Consider the following 22,756-nt stretch of genomic DNA (forward strand, 5'->3'; position numbering starts at 1 on the left):
TCCCAAAGACTAGTTGTTCAGGATTAGACTCAGTGGGCTGTAATCCAACAAATACATGTATTTATTTGTTTCCATTTATTTAGATAAGAATTAACCCTATAGAGACAATATGAAATGAAGACATTTGAATTTATAAGTTAGCCACCTAGCTTTTACTTCCTGTGGGAGAGCAAATAATCACTGGGCAAAACGGCGCATTACTGGGATTAGTCCAGAAATACTAAATTTGGAATTGTAATCCTTTAAACACTGTATCCAGAAACACAATCACATCTCTTTCTCTCTCTCTCTCGCACACACACACTCACATAAACACACACCACTGAAATCAAATCTGCAGCGCAGCTCATCTGGTTTCCAGGTTTGTCAAATTGTTAAGAGACATGACACTTATCTCATCTCCACATCTGAAGCTTGGTTAGCGGCAACTGCCTGTTCATCTCCAAAATAGCTCCCAACATGCCCACGGTTGGAGGAGAAAGGGATACCAGCCCGGGCTACATCTAATCATCATGTGATGAATCATTTGAGCCAAAGCCCTTAGCTGTGGCTAAAGGATCACAGATTGAACCTCTTGTCTCTTAGGCACCCTGAATCTTCTTGATTTATAAGTGTTGTTGTGAGCTACAGGCTGTGCTTTGTAGTCGACTGCACTGTGTTACCAATTCAGTATGTGCAATTCAAGCTGGACAAAGCAAATTAAAAATGCCTATAGATATACACAATATAAATTGTGACAATGAACTGCAAAATCGTCAAGGGATCATCAGGTCAGATCTGTTTTTAAGCAAGTCTTTGGTGCAGATATAAACAGTAAGAGCAGATCATGAATTAAACAGGAAGTGGAACGTCTCAGCAGGAATTTTAATTTTCTTTCTTACCAAAAACATATGGTCTAATTACCTGCCTTGAATTAAGTTCATATTATGTTACCTTATGTAGCCTTAGGCTTCGAGTTAGGCCTTGTGTACGCAATAGTCCACAGATCCATATGGGACAGTTTCTTTTTTGGTAATTCAAGCAGGTTCTGCTGTACAGTGAGTAGAGTTGTAGCTGTGATTCAATTCTTTTTATATAACATATCAAAGTAAGTCCTGCCTCTTCAGGAGCTCCCTCACTAAGTAGCATCTCCCATCAGATAAATACTGTCCTGTTGGGGAGATTGTCTATCCTAGTTCGACCACAGAATGGCACAAAGCAAACTGTAAAGCCCAATTTTTTAGGCTACGCAGAGCCCTCTGCATCGACGCAGAGCCTGTTGCAGAGCCTCTGCGTCGTCTCCGACTGCACAAAATATTTTTTAAGTATCCGTCACTCCGTCAAGGGACAACGGAAACGGCAAGAGCTGCGATTGGTCCTCAGGACAGGCCGAGCAGCTCTGTGCCGGCTCACAGTGCGCACCGAGCGTCCACAGAGGCGGAGCTGATCACCGCCGACAACGTCTTTGCCAAACTATAAATACGTCATATCCTAATACACACAGCACATGTTTAGACTCTAAATGACTAATTTTTCGCCTCAAATTATCTTAAAACTTCGTCCCGTGACACAGAAAAGTGAGAAACGGCCACTGTTTCAACAACAACAGTCTTTCTCTCTCGGACGCCATTGCTCACTGTAGCCAAAAGCACAACAAACTCGCGCAGCGACCCCTACTGATCGGGCAGGAAATTGCAGCGCGTATCTGTCCACGACGCAGAAGTATGAAGGCTCGAGGGGTCTCCGTGGTTACGCAGTCGGAGAAGTATAATGTGGCCTTAAGACGTGTCATTTGCAATGCCCTTCCTGTTAATGATTCAGGGACAGTATGATGCATGTACACCCAGGCCAGTAATTCATAAATGAGGTAATGTAGTGAGACAAGGTAAACAGTGACAGGGGACATGCTTAGGCAAAGCTACTGTCATGAGAAGCTCTGGTAACAAATTGGCCTTTGCTGCTTTACCTCCAGTCCCCGACAGCTGCCAGACGGTAGCATTGACGGTACAGAAAACCTACGAATCACTAAGTGGTAAGGTGATGCTGGGCTACTGGCTGAAATGGAAACTGTGTGCAGGGTAAACATTTACACAGGCTTGATGAGACCCCGAGCATCCGGCACAGTGCTCGAGCCATATATTCCAATCACATGCTCCACACTTGCCTGCTCCCCCCCCCCCCCAAAAAAAAGCAGTCTGCCGACACCCACTCTGCCGGCTCAGTGTACCCCGCTTATTTAACTGCAAATGGAGCATGACGGTCAGTTGTAGCTTTCACCACACTCATGGATGCCCGTGACAGTAAAGCAAAAACCATTGTTCTGTGTCATGTCAAAAAAAAAAAAGATAAATGACTAAGCGTCATGAAGTCCAAAATGTAAAACCGAGCCTGTGTTAATGGAAAAAGATTAAATTGAGGTAATCGTTTAATCATGTAATGAAAGTAGACGGAGAGATGTTGTAATGGCAGGTGAGACTTTGACTAAAACTGTATTTCAAGCAACATGTAATTCATTTTCCACCCAAGCACTTTTAAAACATTAATTAGACAGACAGGCTGCCCATAATCCTGCTGAGGTAAGTCTATTTATTTGAGGGACTGTTGGTTAACTCCTGTGATGAGAGAAAACGAAGAGGGAAAAGTGAAAACGAGCAATAAAAATGTGTGACCGTTTGATTTTGCCCACCACTTTATCCTCCGTTCCCAGCTGTTTATGGTCTAAATAAAAAAAAAAAAAGATTTAATTTCCACTTTATAGCTTTTATGTTTCCAGAGCGAAAGGAAGTGTCTCCATGTGAAGGCTGTGTTGTATTTTCTGCTTTTCAACGCGCAGTGTGGGCCGTGCCATTCATGTGGATTTTTTCCGGCATCATGCTCTGAGCTCCCTAATACAGAGAGCAAACCACATTAAGTAGATTTAATCAGGGACACAGAAAATTGGACAGAACCTTAACATCCTTCTTCTCTGAAGTCAGACTTACTAAAACACATAATCTCCACAAGTTTAAAAAAATCCAATGAATTTAGAGCCATCCAACTTAACCTCCCCGAGTTCATTTTGAGAAAAAAGCCTGATACCAACTTGCGGATGGAGTCAAGAATATTTCACAGTTTTTTATCGTGTGTTGATTTCTTACACCGCGGTTAGAGATAATAGATTAGCCTGTTTCTACTGCATTCAGCACCGTGCAATGTTTTAGAAATATTGCACATTTACTGAGAATTACTCAACCCGCTGTTACCTAATAAGCCTCAAAGGGAATCCATCAACATTATTCTCAGACACAGGTTTCATGAACTCATCGAAGCAGATGTGAAATCATGCCTACGTCTCTATTGCCTATGAAAAAGTCACATATTGAAAATGTACTGTATATCAGCATAGAAAGAAGGCGCATTGAGTGATGCCTTTGTTCTGCACAATATGCTCTCACTCTCTCTCTGTATATTACTATCTGATGACTGAACGCTGACAGGTTCTTGTTGGCAGGAAATGCACAGGAGTGTCTACAAGCGGTGGTGTATCATATAGAGTCAGAATCGTATGTGGAACAGATTTCCGGGGTGTTGACGAGCACATATTTCCTGTCAAAGTCTTTGCATAGTGCATAAATATTATATTAATAAGTATCGACAGTGCTGGAAATTATGCCACGTTATATATTGTTGCTTGAATATTTCCCAGTTGTCAGTGAATGCTACGTGTGCTGTGCTATTTATTATCAGCAGAAAAACTAAAATTCCCTCAGGAGTCTCTCTCAAATTATCATCAGCGTCCTCACAGGTCAGGCTTCTCTAGGTTAGTCCTGGAGGACAGAGGTCAGATTTACTGCATAGGTTGGTGATGAGGAAGCTGTGGTATAAAAGGTATTAAACCTGGGCAGCAACACAGAGGAAGGGGGGGGGGGGTTGGAGGCAATCTGATATAGAGTTTCCTCTCTAATCAGCCAGAGGCTCCACACTCCCTCAGGCAAACAGGATACAGGGAGAGGAAAAAAAATCCAAGATATCGCTCCTTATATTCTCTCAGAGAAAGCAGAGAGAGAGAGAGACAGACACAGAGTTGAGAGGGTGGTGGTGGTGGTGGGGGAGTGGTTAGACAGCCAGGGGGCATCAAAATAAACACAAACCAGATGCAGAACATGTAGAACACGTGTGTGAACATGAAACAGCAGTGTGTGGGTAAGTGCTTTTAGCAAAATGTATCGTGCACATGGGTCTGACAGGTCGGATGGTTCGGCAGGTTAAGCTCACGGTCAGGTCTGCTTAATATGACGGTTATCGTGTCCAGATTGCATCATGCGATTGTATGTCTTCCCAGGTTTGTAGCATTTTTCAAACATAACGTAGATAGTTTTACAACGATCTGTGCAGAACGTTGAAATCATTGTTTCGCAGATTTTCTCAAACACTGCAAGAGATCAGCGGAACATTTTTAAGACTCATTAATATGATAATGATATACTTAATTTAGGCTGATATCTTATCTACAGAAGGTTTTTTTTTACTTGTAAAATAATACAAGGATGTTTGGGGCCTTGGGTGGGAAAATCACATTTTATTCTATTCTAAATGACACGTTTCCATTGGTCTTTCCATGATATTCTAATCATTTGTTGTGTCTTACAGTATAGTATGAGGTTGATGATACGCATGTGATACGAACGGAAGCCACTGAATGCTACTGGTAATGGTGGTGGTACGTCCGCCGAGTTTGAGGTATTGCTTCCAAAAAACCCTCAAACTGCATGGCAATAGAAACAAGCTCAACTGTTAAATCTTTATAGGCTAAAATGCACCTTTCAGTTCAAGTTAAAATAACAATTGTATCCATGCTTAAATATTTGTCTCTGCATCTTTTCAACCTTGACATCTCAGAGTTAAAAAAAAAAAAAAAAAAACACAAGCTGCTTAACTTGCACTCGTAATGACTGCAGCAGAAAAGAACAGAATTAGATTATCCTAATGTGAATTTTGAGCCAAATCCTTTCATTAAAATGGAATAGTGGAATAGAGACCACCACTTCTCCAGCTTCAGTCCTTATTGTGGTTCCTGACATTGGACCCGAGAGCGCTGCTAACAGAGACATACAGACAAACAATATCTCCATAATATGAGTCCTTATTGAGTCTTCCGTTTCCTTATTTATCGTCACGAATACGATGAGCAACCGAATAACGTCTGCAGAGGTGCTTGCAGTACTTTGAACGGAGGGTGTGGTGCGTACGCTTTGAGCCACATCGACCAACTGGCGAGCCAAGCAGCCAGTCGGCCCCACCCATCACCGCTCCTGAGAGGCCCATGGTAATGGCCCTCACAAGTGTTTGAAATAGTTGGAGGGACAACACAGCGCAAAAGAAAAGAATGGCAGAGCCAAAGTACCATGAAATAAACTGGCCCTGAGCAAAGACGCAGACCAGCGAGCAATTTGTTTTCCCCCCGCTACGAATTATAGGCCGGAGCCAGCCACTGTCTCCAAACGGGAACCAGCTCTTTTCTGCCCAGACACCACTGTTTGGGCACGGAGAGCGATTTGAGTGGAGAGCGACATCAGCCAAAACCCCATGTCTCCTTTTGGGCTATGAAGCCGGCCTAAAAAAAGTCTTGGGTGTTCCTTTTAAAACAGTAGAAATATCTAATATGGTGTCGGACTTCACAGCCCTTCTACTTTGTTTTAACAGCGTCATATTTGTGTGACCGGCCACGTTTCATCCCCCCCATCTGCCACATGTGCTTTTGCACCATCAGACAGGAGAATCAGCTACATACACACAGATATTCCTCTACATAAAGAGACGTTACTCCTGACCTGCACCTTTTTCTACACAAGTATAACAGCCTTTAGTCACTTTAGTCACTAGGAATGACCCTAATTTACAATGATGTAGTGCAACAAATTAAATAGCTAAATGACTTCTCTCTGTAGATCATTACACAGATTTTCAGCAACAACTCTCCAACTGAGGAAACACTTTTCAAATACAATAAAGCAGCAGAGGGAAAAGAACTGTCCGGTTAAATCTCTTCATTAGCCGAGTCCACTAATGTATGATCAAATGCACGGGGCCTCACGGAAGACTTCTTATTCTCAGTCGCATATTTTACATGTTTACATTTTGGCAGACGATAAAAGACGCGTTTGAGTGAGAAAAAAAAAGGTCAGTCAGTCACTCCAGTGAGATATTCAGTCTTTCACTGTGTGACCACAATGTCATACAATAAGGCAGAGGGGGGATAGTCTGACATGAAGTTTGAATCAATGATCAGTAGGTGAAATTACATTGTTATGACAGTGAATGTTTCCCTGATTTTATTAAGACCCCGAGGCAGCTGTCAGAATTCCCTGGGACAAAAAAAAAAAAAAAAAAAGCTGTAGAAACTCTCAGTAAAGTGTGGTGCATATGATAAAGGTTATTTTATTTCATTTCATATTTTATTGCAGCGGTACTTTTATACTCCGTAATACTAATAACAAAACTTTCACTATGGCCCTCATCCATCATGTAAACATGGTTAATCTGTTTTAAATCCATAAATATCATTTTGGAGTTACACAGTCAATTGTCATTTTTAAATCCACTCCTACCACAACATGGACATTTGGTTCGTCTCAAAGCCATTTATTTTTATTCATGCAGAGAAAAAAAAATAATGATCTTCTCTTCAAGGTTTAAAAAAACGTCATTACATAAAAGAAACGTTCACTTTGTTCCCCCTTTGAGGTTCATCACATTTGTTCGAATCTGCGTTCTATCATTTCCCACACGCGTGATGAAACGCCGTTTGCCGCGGCTACTGGCATCTGAGGGATTAGATGAGTCACTTGCCGGACAGACCGACTCAATTGCAGCTCTGCCCGGGAGAGCGCGTCATTCTACACGTTTACTACGGCACATAAGCATGAATTAAACGCGTCTGTATGTGGTCAACTGCGCACCAGACCCATGACGGCTGCTGATGTCCAAATCACCAGGACAAAAACAAAGTGTCCCCAGAGGAAGAACTAAAAGACAGTCATTGATGTCAACAAGCGCAAACTGCTGCATCAAATTAAAGATATTAAAGCAGTTCCCTTGAGTCATTCAGCTGTATATGGCTGGTGTTTTCTCCCCCCCTGTATTTGGAGACGTAGCAAGATATTCAGCTTTAGGCTGTGCCACACGTAATTTCAGCCAATGACAACCAGTTGGTTTGGTTCTCCGCTCACATCTTCCGCCCCTGGGGCCACTTAGCTCATCTCGTCTTCTAGAAAGATATATTTACTCAAACGGAGTAATCACCACAGGGGTTCAACTTTGAAGAAGTGCACAGAGATGAAATTAAAGGTTGTAGAGAAGTTACTTTTTTAGTAGCCAAGGCAGCAATAAGGTAGGACAATGCTATGGCTTAGGATTCCTGGCATTGCCTCAGTATTTTCAGGGGTGGCTTCTTCATGGCCACCACATAAAGGTGGGCCAAGACCCCTCAGAATGTAGCACATATGCTCCCCCTGCCCCTAACCCAGCAGCACCCTGTGCCGAAGCCAAAGCACACAATCTGTCCTGATTACTGGCCTCCCGCCTCACCTTTGATACCATGCCTCATCTGAAATATAAATGTGTCTGGTTGTCTCAGTGCTATATAATAACTCAACTGCACTACTGTACAAACTGCCTCTGCCTCCTTTGATCTAAAACAAATTAAAGAAAACACATCCAGAAGGCTTTACATCATGCAGCTCTGACGTCAACAAAGTTCCCTTTGTTGACTCTCGTCGATTTACAAAGACGAGAGTTTACTCATCGATTGCCACTAGATTCCCCACGTCCTCACCTTATCAAATTAGTTTTCTATGCTGCTTAGCCATCCAGTCATCATTCAGCAAGAGTATCAGATCACTTCACCACACATCTGCTCCATGGCATAGCAGCCATGGCAATGTGGACAGTAGCTGCAGCATCCAGCATGCAGCTATTAGTCAAAGTTGTAGACATCATGTGGGGCTGAGTGCAACTGCAGATGACCCAGTCCACAGCAGGCTCCTGATGGTGATTTTACAGTACGAGTGCCTCGCTAATGACCTGCCACATGAGACTGCAGTGGGTGTATAACTCAGAGAAGACGCATGCACTGTGGAAAGTGCAGTCAAATATTGAAGACACAGTTAAAATGTTTGTTTCTGTCTACCTTTGACAAAATGGTGTCAAAAATAGTAAAACAGCTGACTACTACTAGTCTCCTCAACTAAGGTGACATCGACATTGACTCACGTTAAAAATAATTGCAGACGGATTCATTCGCCACACAAAAACAAGCACACACAGACAAAGGTAACAAATATTAAGTGTAACCCTACTTCCTATTAGGCAATAAGTGAGTATTGATTCAATTTCCAAGTTATAATGAAAAAAAACCAAAAAAAAAACCTCACCAGCTAAACAAAATCATTAATTACATTTTATTACAGTGCAAGCAGTCCAAGTAATGCAAAACAAAAGTAGGACAAATCTAATTTTAGCCATTTACCTCTGTCAAACAAAGCAAACACAGGACATGTTTGTCTTGCTTTGGAGATGATGATGGTGGTATAATAGACTCCAAGGACAACAAACAGTCTGACAAAGGGGAGTTCAAAATGGCTAATGTGTAACTGCAGATCAAATATTAGTGCAAAATGGTCCCTGAAAGGGCAGCATGTTCCTTTCTGCTTTCTCCATATCTTAAATGCAACCACCCAGTCCTGGCTCTTAGCATGTGCCGTGCCATGTTGAAACACTTCCTTTGCTTTAACATGCTTTCATTAGACCTCGAGCGGTCATTAATCACACAGCTCCAGAGTTGGACAAGCCCTAATGAAACAGAAGGAGAAACCTTCTGATGGTTTATAGCAACCCCCAAATCCACGTGCGCCCAAAAAAAGACGACAAGACAAAGATAGATAAATGTTGTTGCAAAAAGGCACATGCAGAGACGTACATTAACATGCTGCACTGACTTTGAATTTGTTTTCGGCCATCTTAACCTTATCAGTGATGAGACGAAAAACATACATCATACATCTTACTGTCAGTGACAGACATCTAAGCGGCACGTCTAAGCTGCAGATTTGATTCTCCTGGGATAGAACTATGGAATCCATCCGTCAGGTGACACATAATCAGTTATGACTCAAAAAGTCTACTTTCTTTTGACAACTGAAAGAATGGCTGGACTTAACAGAGCGCGACAATGATGCTTATTTTGAAAGTCCAGATGACTTCTCCATACGTTTGAGTCTTTTTTTGGGAAGTCTGTACCATACTGACATCCAACACAATATGTAATGTTAAAATGTCAATTAAGGTTTTATCCTCTGTCAGTTAAGAAAGCCACAAACTTTTATTTTTTACACTTCTGACCTAGTTTGTTAAAAACATAGACTCAACACAGTCCACAATTACACCTTATTATTTAATATCCTATGTATTATTGTTGTTTTATTGTCTTTCTTCATACTCTACATACAGAGCGATGCACTGAAAAGAATAAGAGCCAGATAATAAAAGACATTAACAAAAAAAAAGGTGGGTTTAAGAGTCACACCACATCAATTCAGAGCAGAATCTCAGAACCACAAAGTTGCGACCTCACAGCTCATTTACCTCCACACTCCTTTTGTCATTCAACGACGCCATGACAGTCAGTGAAGACCATGCACAATCAAAACTGATGGACATTAATATTAATTGAATCTTATTCCATTCCTTCTTCTTTTTATTTAATGACAGCCACCATGCACTTTATCTTCTGAAATGCTTCTCTTCAGAAAGAGAGGACACTGACATGCTGCAAAAAAAAACTTCTTCTTTGCACAACTGTGTGGTGAGATTTTCTGTCTGCTAAAGCTCCTGTAAATGAAAACACATTCACAAGGGTAGAGGGTAGAATCTCTTTTTAAAAAAGAGGGAGAGGAGGTTTTTTTTTTTTTCAAACTTTTTTGGCAGAGTCGGCCACAGGAAACAGAAACGGAGAAGTTCACATTCTCTATTTGGAATTCACCCCCAAAGCTCATATCCATTCTCTCCAGACATTAAAATCATATAGAGGACTAAAAACCAGAGGCATTTCTGCAGGAATTTTACTCACTCCCCCCCCCCCCCCCCTCATCAAACAGGATAATAAAATCTTTATCACATTTTAAATGTACAAATGTGCCCGACATTACAGGACGATCGGATTCTATCACCTTTCTGGTTCTGTCTTCATTAAAATAAAATGAAAAATGTGGAAATCTTTGTTAAGTTTCCTCCATCAGGATATTCCACATAATATCGGATGAAATGTTCAATAACGACGCAGTGAAATTAATTGATTTTCCAGAGCACTTAAAAAAAAAAAAAAAAAAAGAGCACAGGTACTACTACGTTCTGGCACTGTCATTTGTGGCAAACTCAAAACAGGTTAAACCACAATGCATGAATTGTCTGCAAATACCATTTGCTCCAGTTGAAACTCATGGCTATATAGCACATTAGTGAAACGTCTCCGATGGGACAGATCAAAAAAGAAACCATAAAACATAACGGCTCATGCAAGTGCAAGGTGCATAATTTCATTTCTTCCTTTGTCCGTCCATGGTCAGTGTTACATAGCTTATATGCATTGTATGTTTGGGGCATTGCATGTACTTGTGTGTGTGTTTCCATGAGTGAACATGTGTCCAAGGGAGAAAAGCGCTGCTTGGACCCTCTTCATGGCCGTGGCATTTCTTCCATCTAAAACTGTGGACCATAAATCACTGGCAACATTACAATTTGCAACTGTAACTCAACAAATGATCCAACAGCATTACACGCAGGCCACCCAGCACAAGTAGCCACTTTAATGATGAAAATGGAAGAGAAAGCATAGGAATGATCAAACTGCCATTGGGGTTTAGAGCATTGCAGAGCCTTTGATACAGGCCAGTCGACTGTGGCGCAGACTGAAAGATTCCCTTTATTTTTTTTTGCTCTAAGGAGGAAATAATGCAAACCAGCCACAGGAAGGAGGGAGGGGGGGTTCACTGAGGAATGGGGCTTCACATACGTGTATGGAGATGTGCCACAGCAGAGAGAGAGAGAGAGAGACGCCCATGCTGCAGCGTGATGAAGACATGGAGCTGTAAGTAGGGAATCTGGGAAGCATCAGTGATGATGAGTAGAGTAGCCACGGGAGCGTTCGCCACACAATTCATCTCTTTTAACTCCGATTTGCCTCTCCTTTGAACTGTCGTTTTTGACGAGATGGACTCGGCGAATATGTTGCCTAAGTACCGTGTGTCTGTGTATACATGGGTCTACTGTGTGTACAGTTACCATCTGAATTCAATCATATTAACGAATGCATCTCCCTTAAATGCCTTCAACTTCTCATATAACTATTAGTCAAATAACAGATTATGATTGCCTTCGTTTTGGGTGTTCTAAATGAAAACATAAAGGATTTTGACTCGCACTGAATTATTGATTAATCAATTAAATAATTTAGACACATTCTGATGATTTAATAGTTTCTGCTGCAGTTTTGATCGAATTTCGAAGTTCCTCATCACAGCTTGAAGCTCTTTTTGTAAAAGCCATATTATGTAAAATCAACTTTTTAATCATTTAAATCCTTATATTTGGGACACTGGAGGTCCTATCAAAAAAGATGACTCAGTCATGTTTTTGTGGTCCTCCTCAGTCTAAGTACAGGAGATAAAACACGCGATGTTTGACTTCCGCGCTCACCGGGGACGTCACAATGCGCTAAATACCTGGAATTGTTGTCTCGCGGAGCTCCGCTTTGTCCCTAAAAAACGCGAGAGTGCTGGCGAGGGCAACTGTATCCGAAAACCAGAAGTCCGAGAAGTCCGTTTAAAGTTCTATTCTATTCTTGGCTCCAGTACAGTGCAGCACAGAGTTCTACACAAACTTCAAGATCCTAAGAGATACTACTAAACCGAGCGTCCTGAACAGGGTTGTTTTGGCAGGGTGATTGAACTGCTGTGGTGTTTCATTCTTATGGTATTTTGACCAAAGCATGTCACTACTAAACTAGTTTAACTTGGAGAAATAGGGTATTATAATGGGACCTTTAAATCACAGTTCTTCAACACCGTCCACGGTCCTTCAATGCAGTTCCAATTGCTTTATCTGTTTTACATTGTAATTTTTGGACTTTTGACATTTAACATTTGACTCAAACACTATAGTGCAATAGTTGTATCGCAGTTATTCATATAACTGTAAACTAGATGGTGATTTTTAACTTAAAATGTAATTCTCTTTTCCCATTGCTTGAAAAACTCTTGCTTCCAAAATGATTTGGTCTAATTCCTTCTGAGGGAAAAACTCCAAACATCTAAATCTGTGGCCAGAGCGATGATGATGTGTTAGTTGAATCAGTAGTAGCGGCGAGTGATGATGCCTGTGTGAACCTTAATGGCCTCTTTTTTTTCCCCCTGGACCCTGTGAACAGGAGCCTAATGATCTCTGAGACCAGATGAGATCAAGCTCAGGCCTCCTTTGTCTGAACACACATCAGCAACACACACACACACACACACACACACAAAACACATACACACGGTTAGCCTACATTCAAATAAGCAGCCACATTAATCAAATTTGATTCATTACAGACGAGATTAAGTGTCTTAAATCAGTACGTGACTACCCTCTCAAGCGGCATTCGTGTGTCATCAACAACAGAAAATTTCATATGTGTGAGACCGCTCAGGATTGAAGCAGATCATGTAATATGTGCCTTTATTGATCACCCATAGGGAAAATGAAGAATCAGAAGCTAGTGCTGCAAATTAGTGGGAGGTATAGCTCTAAAGAATAGCACTCTCCCCCACTGATATTTGATTTTGCTGCACTGTCGGTGCATATTAGAAGCAGGTCACTTCTAATATGACTGAACTCACTCATGTCGCATGGCTTCAAATTGGATACATATCAGTTCTAGAAGCACATACTGAAGTATATACTAAAAAATCTGTAATGACGTCAGATTACTGTGTCCACACAGACTACACAATGGAAGAACTCCGATAGGAGTAATTTCATCCTGGTAATCTTCAACGTAAACTTGGAAACATACACATGAGAACCAAACAGAAAAGCTTATATCTAAAAAGACACTGAATGCTTCAGCACCTGGTTTATGAACAAGAACAAGTTTTCTAACTCGGATAAAAACGATACCAGACTTTACAAGCAGCGGTCCTTTTCTCGCACAGCTGAAATTATAAGCGTGAGCAGTGAGAAGAGACAATCTGTATTTTAGGGGTTCACTGGGTAGATAAGTGTCCCAACTTCAGACATCCACCAAGTGTGTGCTCATCCGCTCCCCAGGATGTCACTCCATTCATCATCCCACTGCACGCCACACCAGCTCCGCTTAGACACATTCTTCGGTTACAATCAGGCTTTCATACTCATCCCCCTGATGACTAAGCCAGACAGTGGAACAGACAGAAGCTCCTCAGTTGGCTCTCAGAGACAGGAGGTTGGTAGGAGGCTGATACTCTGCTCTGCAAGCATCTGCCAATCCATGCATGTAAAACTATACCTGCAAAGACATTGTGTGAGGTAGATACCCGGCATCTTCAGGGATGTTAGCATAATCTATGCATCTAAAATTACCGTGAACAAGCTTTAATGATATGATAGTCTGGGACGAGAGAGTGAAGAAATAGTACCTGAGAAACAGGGTTAACAGAAGGTTGAAGGTAGGGCCGATGACTGTTGGTAATTGCAATTTAAGTGTTGTAAATCAAGCTTCAGAGCAGTATTTACATTGTCATATGTAATACACAATAAAGTAGCAAAACACCGTCTCATGCAAAAATGAGAACTTCAAGATTTGCTGTTTCAAACTGCGATTTCAAATGACACACAACAGGATGGATGTACATCGAGTATTTGGTCCTGGCTGGTTTAAGAAATCCACTTGATTGTGAGTTTCTCAACAGTGAAGTCATAACGGCACACAAAATGTGCAAGTGCAACCTTTTTCACACAATATAACAGAAAACAATTATTGCAAAATTACACAACTCAATTTGTGCGAGTTCAGACACAAGTTGGACTTTGGACTCCGTGCATTCCTGCACAGTCACTGGAAAAAAAAACTAGTGTGGACAATTTGTTCTTAAGGTGGCACGAAACTTGAGTTGAAGATGCATCTGCAAAAGCGATGTGCTTATCCCGGGGCTTTGTCTGTCTACTTTGCCACCATGCAGAGATGAGAGAGGGGGAAAAAAAGAAGCTTAAGACACTGGAGATAAATAACAAAAAAAAGAGCGAGTGCCTCGGGAGCGTATACGTGGCACTGAAAAATGCGTCATACTACTCCTGCGTTTGCCTCTGAGGGTCATTATCCTCATGGCCACATGAGGTCACTTGGGAAATGTAATGACATCATTTGAAGAGCTTAATCAAACTTCCAGTGCTGTCACTTATCTGGTAGGGATAATTATAACCACACTAAATTATATAATATTTAATTGCTTGCCCATACACAACAACTGATTGCAGAAATAGCTCCTCACTTCTGCTCATGAGAAATGCGCTTCTTGTTTATACATTTTAAACATCAAAAACCCAAGCTAAGACAAACAATCATGTGAGCTAATCAGCTACTTGACTTCCACTGCCGTTCAAGCCAAATTCTGAAATGCACAGAATTAGTGCAAATCACTCCCAGTGGCTCAGTCTTCACCGCAGCAGTGATGCTGTCTGATGACTCAGTCTTTGTTGTCTCTCGTGGTGCCGTTAGTCACTGACCCAAAGTCGTGCCTCAAAGCTTGCTTTGTTGCACTTTAAAAGTACTGGACTGTTATTGTCTTGCATAAAACATTGGAGTCTGATGCTGAAAAAACTAAATTGTGCAGTATCTGTAGTTGTTTTTGTGCGTTAGTCCAATTAAACCAATGTAAACAAATTAGTCGAACTGAAGTTGTCCTTAATCGAACTTCTCAAAGACAGACCAACACACCCAGACAGTGTGACTGTGGGTCAAATTACTGCTGCAATGACACATTCATGCCCTGAGCACATTTCCCACCCCACGGCTCAAACTATATATAGAAGATAATAGAAGAAGCAAAGGCATAGAAGGATAAGACAGCATAGTGACAAAAACATGGCATATGTCAGGGCACCATGTTTTAGAATGATGTGGAGACCAATTTTATGCTCTGTTAGCTTAAAAAAACTTTACATTATAAAGAACATTGATGGTAGAAAGACTTGGATTGGCGCTCAACTTCCCAACAACTACCTGAATTTTGTTCCTTTATTATTCAATCAAATAGAGTAGATTTGAAACCAAAAAAGAGATTTGAGAGCAAAAAATAGTAAGTTGCAATCAAAATAATAATAATTTGAGATCGAAACAGAACAGGTTGCAATTGAAAACAAAAATATGGGAGAATATATTTCTTCAAATTCAATCAAAACTAATGTTTGTAAGTAAAAACATACAACCATTTTGTTTGCAAATCAGTCCTCTTTGTTTGCAACTTCAAAAGTTTTGGTTGCGAATTCAACAGCACTCGATGGGCGGGGCCTACGCTGGTGGATGGGAGAAGAGTTTCTCTCAAATCTCTTTTTTGGTTTCAAATCTATTCTGTTTGATTAAAAAATAAAGGAATAAAATTCTCTCCATACCTGCAAGCTAAACCAGGAACAATAACATGCTGAAAGGGGGGCGTATCGCCACCTAGCAAAGCAGAGGTGGATAAACTTCAATAAAATGATTCCCCACTAATGCTTATATGCTGGGACTCGGTTTGACAGTTGTCAAATTGTACGTCCTGGTCGAGCTACAACCGTAACTTGACTTAACTGTGCGTGGAAATGGATTGATTGGTCAAATGAGGACCAGAAATCAAGCTTCCGCCCCCTCAACTGGTGAACACCCCACATTCACAGTAGCGTTCTCTCGTCTCCTCCGTGAGTCGCGGCGACTTTTCTGCTCGGCTGTGATGTGTTCGCTGATGCTCGTAAAAGCCGCTTGGTCACTCTCGCTCTCGTCCCCTCTCACAGTGTCGTGTCTCTAATGTTGTTAAGGACAATCTGGCTTTCATCCAAATAATAGTGGGGACATGTCCTACGCCCTTGGATATAGCGGCCCATTTATTAAAAATATGTCAGGTTTAAATCAGACTTGGGCTGGTTTTTTAAACGCCTGATCTAAACTCAAAAAAACAGATACACTTTTCTATAGATGATGGTCTTTTGAAAACATCAAGACAGAAAACAGAGTTCTGTTACATGATGAAAATAAGCAGTGTTCACAGTGTTAGCCACACTCAATGTAAAACACACACAACATGGACTGTAATGAAATGAAATGGAATGGAATGAAAATACTTCTTTGGATAAATCATTCCAAAACACATCATCTGAAACGATTGTAAAATCATTACAGTGACAGAACACGTACGAAAACTCTTTGATGTAAAAATACTCGCTGCGGGTTCTTGCTTTTCTTTCACTCTGTGAAAAAGAGATGGAGATGAATCCGTACCTGTCACAGTGTGAGCCCTCAAAGCTCAAGGGATGCGTTTCTTAGAAGGTGATTCAAAGTTACGGAGCCAGCGAGCCTCCCGCAGACAAACCCAAACAAGAAGAAGATTTACAGATACCCCCGTTGGCTTGGGTGAAGTTTCACATGTGGGAGAGAATAAAAGGGCTGGAGAGGAGATTATTTCGCTCAACACTGATGGAAAGATTACAGAAAGAGGTCTGGTTTTCTCAGCGTTAGCTGCACATGTTTCAGGAAAACATCTCTGTTGGCTCACCAAAAAGGAAACCAACATGACTTCTGACATTACCTCATCAAGAGGTTAGACTGCTTGGATATATGATAATCTAGCCTTTTAAAGTCCCATATTATACCCTATTTATCCAAGTTAAACTAGATCTCTGGTGTTCTAATGAAGCACCACAGCAGTTCAATCACCCTGCCAAAACAGCCCTGTTCAGAACGCTTGATTTAGTAGTATCTCTTTAAGAAAAAAAAAAAAAAAAAAGTAAAAACGAAACTTAAGGGACAGGAAATCAGCCAAAGAGGCTTCTGGGAACTAAGAGCAGTTAGCATTTGGAAAAGTGATCATTTGCAGCCTCTAGCAGGCACATTGCCGTCATATATAACATATATCCACTGGACAGATAAATCCTGTGAGGCTGGAAGTTTGTGAAGAACTCTGTGCTGCACTGTGGAGCCAAGAATAGAACTTTTCGTGGACTCCGGGTTTTCGGGTTCGGGTTCGGGTGACCACAAAAGTCATCTTTTGTCACATGTTAGCTGTGTTTGACTGGCAGGACCTCCAGAGTCCCAAATATAAGTATTAAAATGATTAAAAAGTTGATTTTGCATAATGTGGGACCTTTAAAGACAACGTGACACGAGTGCTCCATTGATAAGAGTTACAATTAATAAGTAAGAAGTCCAGGACCGACAGCTTCTGCAGTATCACCTAAAGGAATGAATTTTCCTTGCAATTATTCATATATAGACCCTCAGTGGTTTGGGAGCAGTGTACCGAGAGTAGAAGTGAAAAACACGCTTTGAAATGGCTGAGGGGAAATCATTACCAGTTTTGGTCTTGGAAGAAAAAAAAAGGGAAATCCACTAAAGAATTCCGAGACTGGAAACTCCGCTACAGGGGCTGTTGTGTAATTAAGGCATTTGCAGGAGAGGACATGTCTCCGGCACACGAAAACAAGAAAACTTCCTCCATACTGATGTACATACCCCGCCTAACCTTACACTGTAAATTACTACCTCAGCTGCTCCTCCGACTGAAAATAGCAATAATGATGACAACGATAATAATTATGGCAAAACAAATCCTGCAGTTTTGAGGTCAAAACCTGAAATCGCTTCGAGAGAATGTGATTTTTAAATATCACATTTGACTTTTAATAACACCACGGAGTTGGATTTAAAACACCACGACACAAACACATGTGTAACATTCTATATGACAAACATTAAATGAAAAACAAGTATTATTTCAATAAAATATTATTTAATGCCTTTATCACACGTACCTATAAACTTAAGAAGCACTTTGGATCTGTTGTCACACATCCCAGTGACAGATAAACAGTGATGGAAGAGAACTCCAGATGTAGTCTTAGGCTATTGTGGAGTGGAATTCACCTGTTCCACTTTTATTCCTATTAATTCCATTTTTTTTTTTCTCCAAATACCGGAGTTTCACCACTTTTCCCCTTCACCTGATCATCTTTCTCTTTGTTTCCTCTCTGTCCAGCGTCAAGACCAAAGTATGTGGCTCTGCTCTAAGACGGCGACGTTAACGCACGAAAACTTCTAATACGAGGATTTATCACCGGCCAAAAGAGCCGACAGTCATGTGCTACAGTGGCCTGGCTTAGAACTAGGCCAGCTAGACTTTACTGTATCCTTTGCACGATGACAAACAAGATCTTGTATCACATTGGTTACACTAATTTTAATGATGTGCCTGAGCACATCTCGTCTCAGCGTATCTACAACAACTGTGGGCAAAATCGCTATCAATCACTTGAGGGAAAATATCTGTGGCTTTGGCCGTTCCCAGCCACAGGAACCTCAAACATGATGATTGACACATTTATACCGTCTACACCAGTCAATGCTGGGATTCTTCATTCATTCGTTCTCTCTCCGTGAATCCTCAACATTCTTTTACAGCAACGGCAAAGAAAAGTGTGGAATTGCGCTACTGTGAATACGAGGTATCCACGCAAAATGTATTCAGTTTCTCGAATCGACCGAAAAATGATCTTTATTACTTCGGGCACGTATGCAGATGTGGGGGTCATTTCAGAGCCTCTGTCACGAGAAATGAAATAAATACCTTTGATTGAATTTTAAATAACCATAAGAGCTCAATATATTACCAAAAAAAAAGAGAGCAAATGTTTCCATGGTCGGCAATTTCTGTCCAAGGCTCTTTTAAAATCAACTCTTTGACGAGCCAGTGTCCTTACCCCAACTAACCTCCCTCTTCCTGTTCAGTCAGGTCCTGGAGCCACCAGTTCCTGTGTGGGTTTATCGAGCTGATAAGGACTCGTGCCTCCTTTCCTACAGGGAGATCTGGAGCTCTGAGGTGCCTAAGGACTCTGGAAGGGAATAGAGGCTGCCTCTGAGGGCTTATCTCCCCTTAACCCAGCAGTACAGAGCCAGAGCCGGTCCCAGCCAGGTGGCCTTCACTGCGAGGCATGTCAGCACTGCGCCAACTCCACACACACACACACACAGCTCTGGTTGTTAGCTCTGGGCTTCTCGCCTCCTTCCCTCCCGTTGTTATCTACACTTGGAAGCCAGGGTCAGAGCACAACATGGAGCGGATATCAACGTTATGTTGGAGGCAAGCGAACCATCGCCCTACAATGTTCCTCTTTGTCTAAATAACCCAACTGCGCTGTTGCTGCTGCAGTTATTATAGTGTTGCTTCAGCCACATTATAAATACTGTATATCTTCACACTTCCGTCTTACAAACCAAAGTCATGCAAATGGTCCGTTTGAATGGAATTCCTGACGCGATATAAGCCACATCGATGAAAATAAAAACTATAAAAAACGCTTTTACAAGTTTTCTTACACATCTGCGGTTCAATTCATTACAAAGAAAACTGGAACACAGTCCGGACTACTGCTTCAAGTTATCGTTGTTATTATTATAACCAGAAATTACTCACCGAGTATAAACATCTCTTTTACAAGAGGGTCCGAGCCACAACAGGAAGCAGCTCATTTTAACAGGGGGGTTGCAGACAAATAATAAAAAATATCCTAAAGCTTGAAGAATCACAGCACAGTGTGGCATAAATAAAAATAAAAAAACTAGCAAACCAGGTTTGTTGTTCCTCAGCGGCAGGAGGTGGTTTCACTGCGTTACGCCGTCAGCAAATCTCACTTTGAGACCAAAAACATCTCCTGCGCTACATTCCGCTCAGAGGCTTCTCCTGGATCTTCTTTAATTCAGCGAAGATTTCCCTGGAAGCCTCGCACTGATCAGATAACATGCTGAATATTGAATTTTTGGATTACGGCGCATGTTTACACTTAAAGTAAAGCTGATTGGGTCCCTGAAGTGACTATTTGTGGTTAGGAATGAAAGAGGTTCATTAGTGATTACAACCGATTGTTCGAGTCTTTAGGGCAAAATATGTTTTTGCAGTGGCGTCGACTCAGCAGCTCACCAAAGGTAACCACGGGGAGGACATTCATAAAATATGAACTGCGTGGGTCTGGTTTTTCTTAGATATAAGAGACAGGCTTTCTTGTATCAAAGAAATGTTTTGAGGCTGGGAAATACACTAAAGCTACAATGGACTCAGCATGACCCAATACATCAATTTACAACATCCACCCCAATTTATCAGGGAAATTATTCTTTTTTGAGTTATTTAAAGGTGAAGTAAGTAGTTTATAGTGCCATCTAGAGGAGAGGCTGAACTTTGCAATAAAGAACTGCTCCTCTGCTCACCCCCTCCCTTCCCCGAGCGATACGTTATCCTCAGCCGGTCAAATGTCGTCCTCGTCACGAGCTACCGCGGCCGTCGCCGACGAATCGGAGAGAGTGGAGGCGGGACTTCCGCTACAAGTAAAGCGACGCTTGATTTGTTCTCTCGCGTTTGTCCTTACAGGCTCCCGTAGAAACATGGCGTCGTGGCAATGCAGTAGCGGCCCGCGACCATGTTATTTTACATGACTTTTTGAAACACTACGAAAATGAAACAAAGAACATTATACAGCGACTAGACAATGCAGGAGCACATAATATGTAAACAAAAGTGGATTTTGGGTTATATAAACCCATAAATACTACACCGTGTCCCTTTAAGCTGCGGAAACAATGTGTGTCCTGCTGTGTGGAAATAACTGCCATCCAAACACAGAGGACACAGAGGAGTTTTTGTATGTAGGTTTTCTGGGAAATCAGCAAAGATTATTTTAATATCTGATGAATCTGCTGCTTGACATAATTTTCTAAATAATTAATCATAAAAGTTGTCAATCGATTAAGCTTATAACATTGTTTGACATACTTTGCTTTTGCTGTAACGGGTCAACGCTGCACATCTTGAATAATCAAGGTCACCACCAGCAGGAGGAGCATCTGTCTCTCTCTATTCCACGAGCCTATATATGAAAGGGAGCATTCACATGGACGTACAGTAAAACCACCTGCACGGCCATGAACTAGCCTTGTGCCACTGCGACTGAAAAATGAGGCCTGATGGAAAGCGACCAGCTCCTTTTTTTCCGACCTGTGTTTACTCCGTGCTGCCAGTCACGTTTCCACTCTGTGGTCGAAACAGAAACCACAGAAACCTTGAGAGAAAGTTCAGGAGACATAATGGATCATAATGAAGTGGCCCGGGCCTGTTTGCATATTCAAAGGGTCAGCGTGTGTTTCCTGTGACTGAGTACATATTGATTTGGTTTGATTAACATGTTGGAAATTGTGCGTAACTAGGCTGGGAATAACATAAAGGCAATTTAAAAAAAAATAAAATAAAGGGAAAATGCTTATTTCCAGTGTAAAGCTTTCACCAGAAACACATCACACTCTGTGCTGTGTTTATAGGAGTTACTTGTAAAATATTGCGGTTAGACTTATACACGAGTGCAGTCAAAATGTTTCAACGTCTCCACAATCATTCAGTCTCAGTTGTTTGTTTATCAAGAGCGTTTCCAAGCTCCTTACATGTTTCTGACCAGTGACCTTTTCTTCCCCCATCAAAAACAACCCTGAGGTAAAAGGACATTTTATGGTTGGTGTTTTTCTGCCACTGTGAAAGAAAGAAATGGAGGGCGAGGCTTAAGATTTGTCACTGCCATTTTTATGACATGGCTGCAGAGTCGCACCAATGTGCTTGAAAAAAAAAAAAACACCAGCCTTATTATACTGGAACAGAGCCAGGGGGAGGACCGTGGTGTTTGCTCTGAGAGGATTCAGCCACACAACAATCAAGCACTTCATTTTCCCTTGTTTTAGATAAACGGCCTCTCAGAAAATGGCCAAAGGAAAGCTCCACAAACATTTCAGATCCTTAATGGCTTGTTACAAAAGCCTGCCCCTTGCACCTGCCTGAGCATTTCTCCAGTCTGTCAGTGAGGAGGGTGTGTGAGGGCCCACAGTGGTGGAGGTGGTGGAGAAAAGGGGTGCGTCAAAGAGTGATGTAGAGGGTGGTGGGAGTGGGCGACACTTTCAGTAAAGGGTGAGGGGCGCGCTCTGTGACGCTTCAGGACGTTTGATTGACTGGTGCAGACGGGGATCGTGGCAACAAGTGGACTGCAGTTACTTCAGCTGCACTGTGGTGGGAGGGGTTGGGGTGGAACCGAGAGAGAAAACAACCTCAGCTGTGACGAATCTGTGGGCCCTTTGCAGTTCAAAGGGGAATGAGCGTGAGGAGGTTTGTGCCGGGGTTGATGTGTTTTGAATTAAACAATGGATGTTAGACCGATTGTGATCTAGAAGGGAAGTCTGAGGTTTTCTTTTAGTTTTTTTTTTAAAGAGAGAATTAATTCATGCAGATGTAACGTGCATACAGCTTGTCGGCGTTCAAACTCTCGGACCGATGACAAAGGGAAGACGGAGAATTTATGTGGACCGTGCCATCTTTAATAATCGTTGGGTTTAAGTTTCCACAGACAAGATGGTGTCTTCAAAACTGCTTGTTACCAACATTTAAGAAACTAGGAATGATCGACTGTGTCTACTGATACCGATATCGTTCTGATACAATTTTCTTTTACA

The 22,756-nt window shown here is 41.6% G+C and overlaps 1 protein-coding gene across 1 annotated transcript in view; it reads left to right on the forward strand.

Moving 5' to 3' along the window:
* The window catches only part of LOC310939022 (phosphopantothenoylcysteine decarboxylase-like), a gene marked incomplete at both ends in the record, with an annotated part of 39,609 nt that extends 20,488 nt beyond the window's left edge, over positions 1–19,121 (forward strand). Inside the window, one exon of the mRNA XM_083903689.1 lies at positions 19,004–19,121. Coding sequence (XP_083759815.1) covers positions 19,004–19,121 — 118 coding nt within the window. The remainder of the gene's footprint in view (positions 1–19,003) is intronic.
* Between the last annotated feature and the right edge of the window lie 3,635 nt (positions 19,122–22,756).

Source organism: Microchirus variegatus, assembly GCF_963457635.1.
Source record: "Microchirus variegatus genome assembly, chromosome: 17".
NCBI lineage: Eukaryota > Metazoa > Chordata > Actinopteri > Pleuronectiformes > Soleidae > Microchirus > Microchirus variegatus.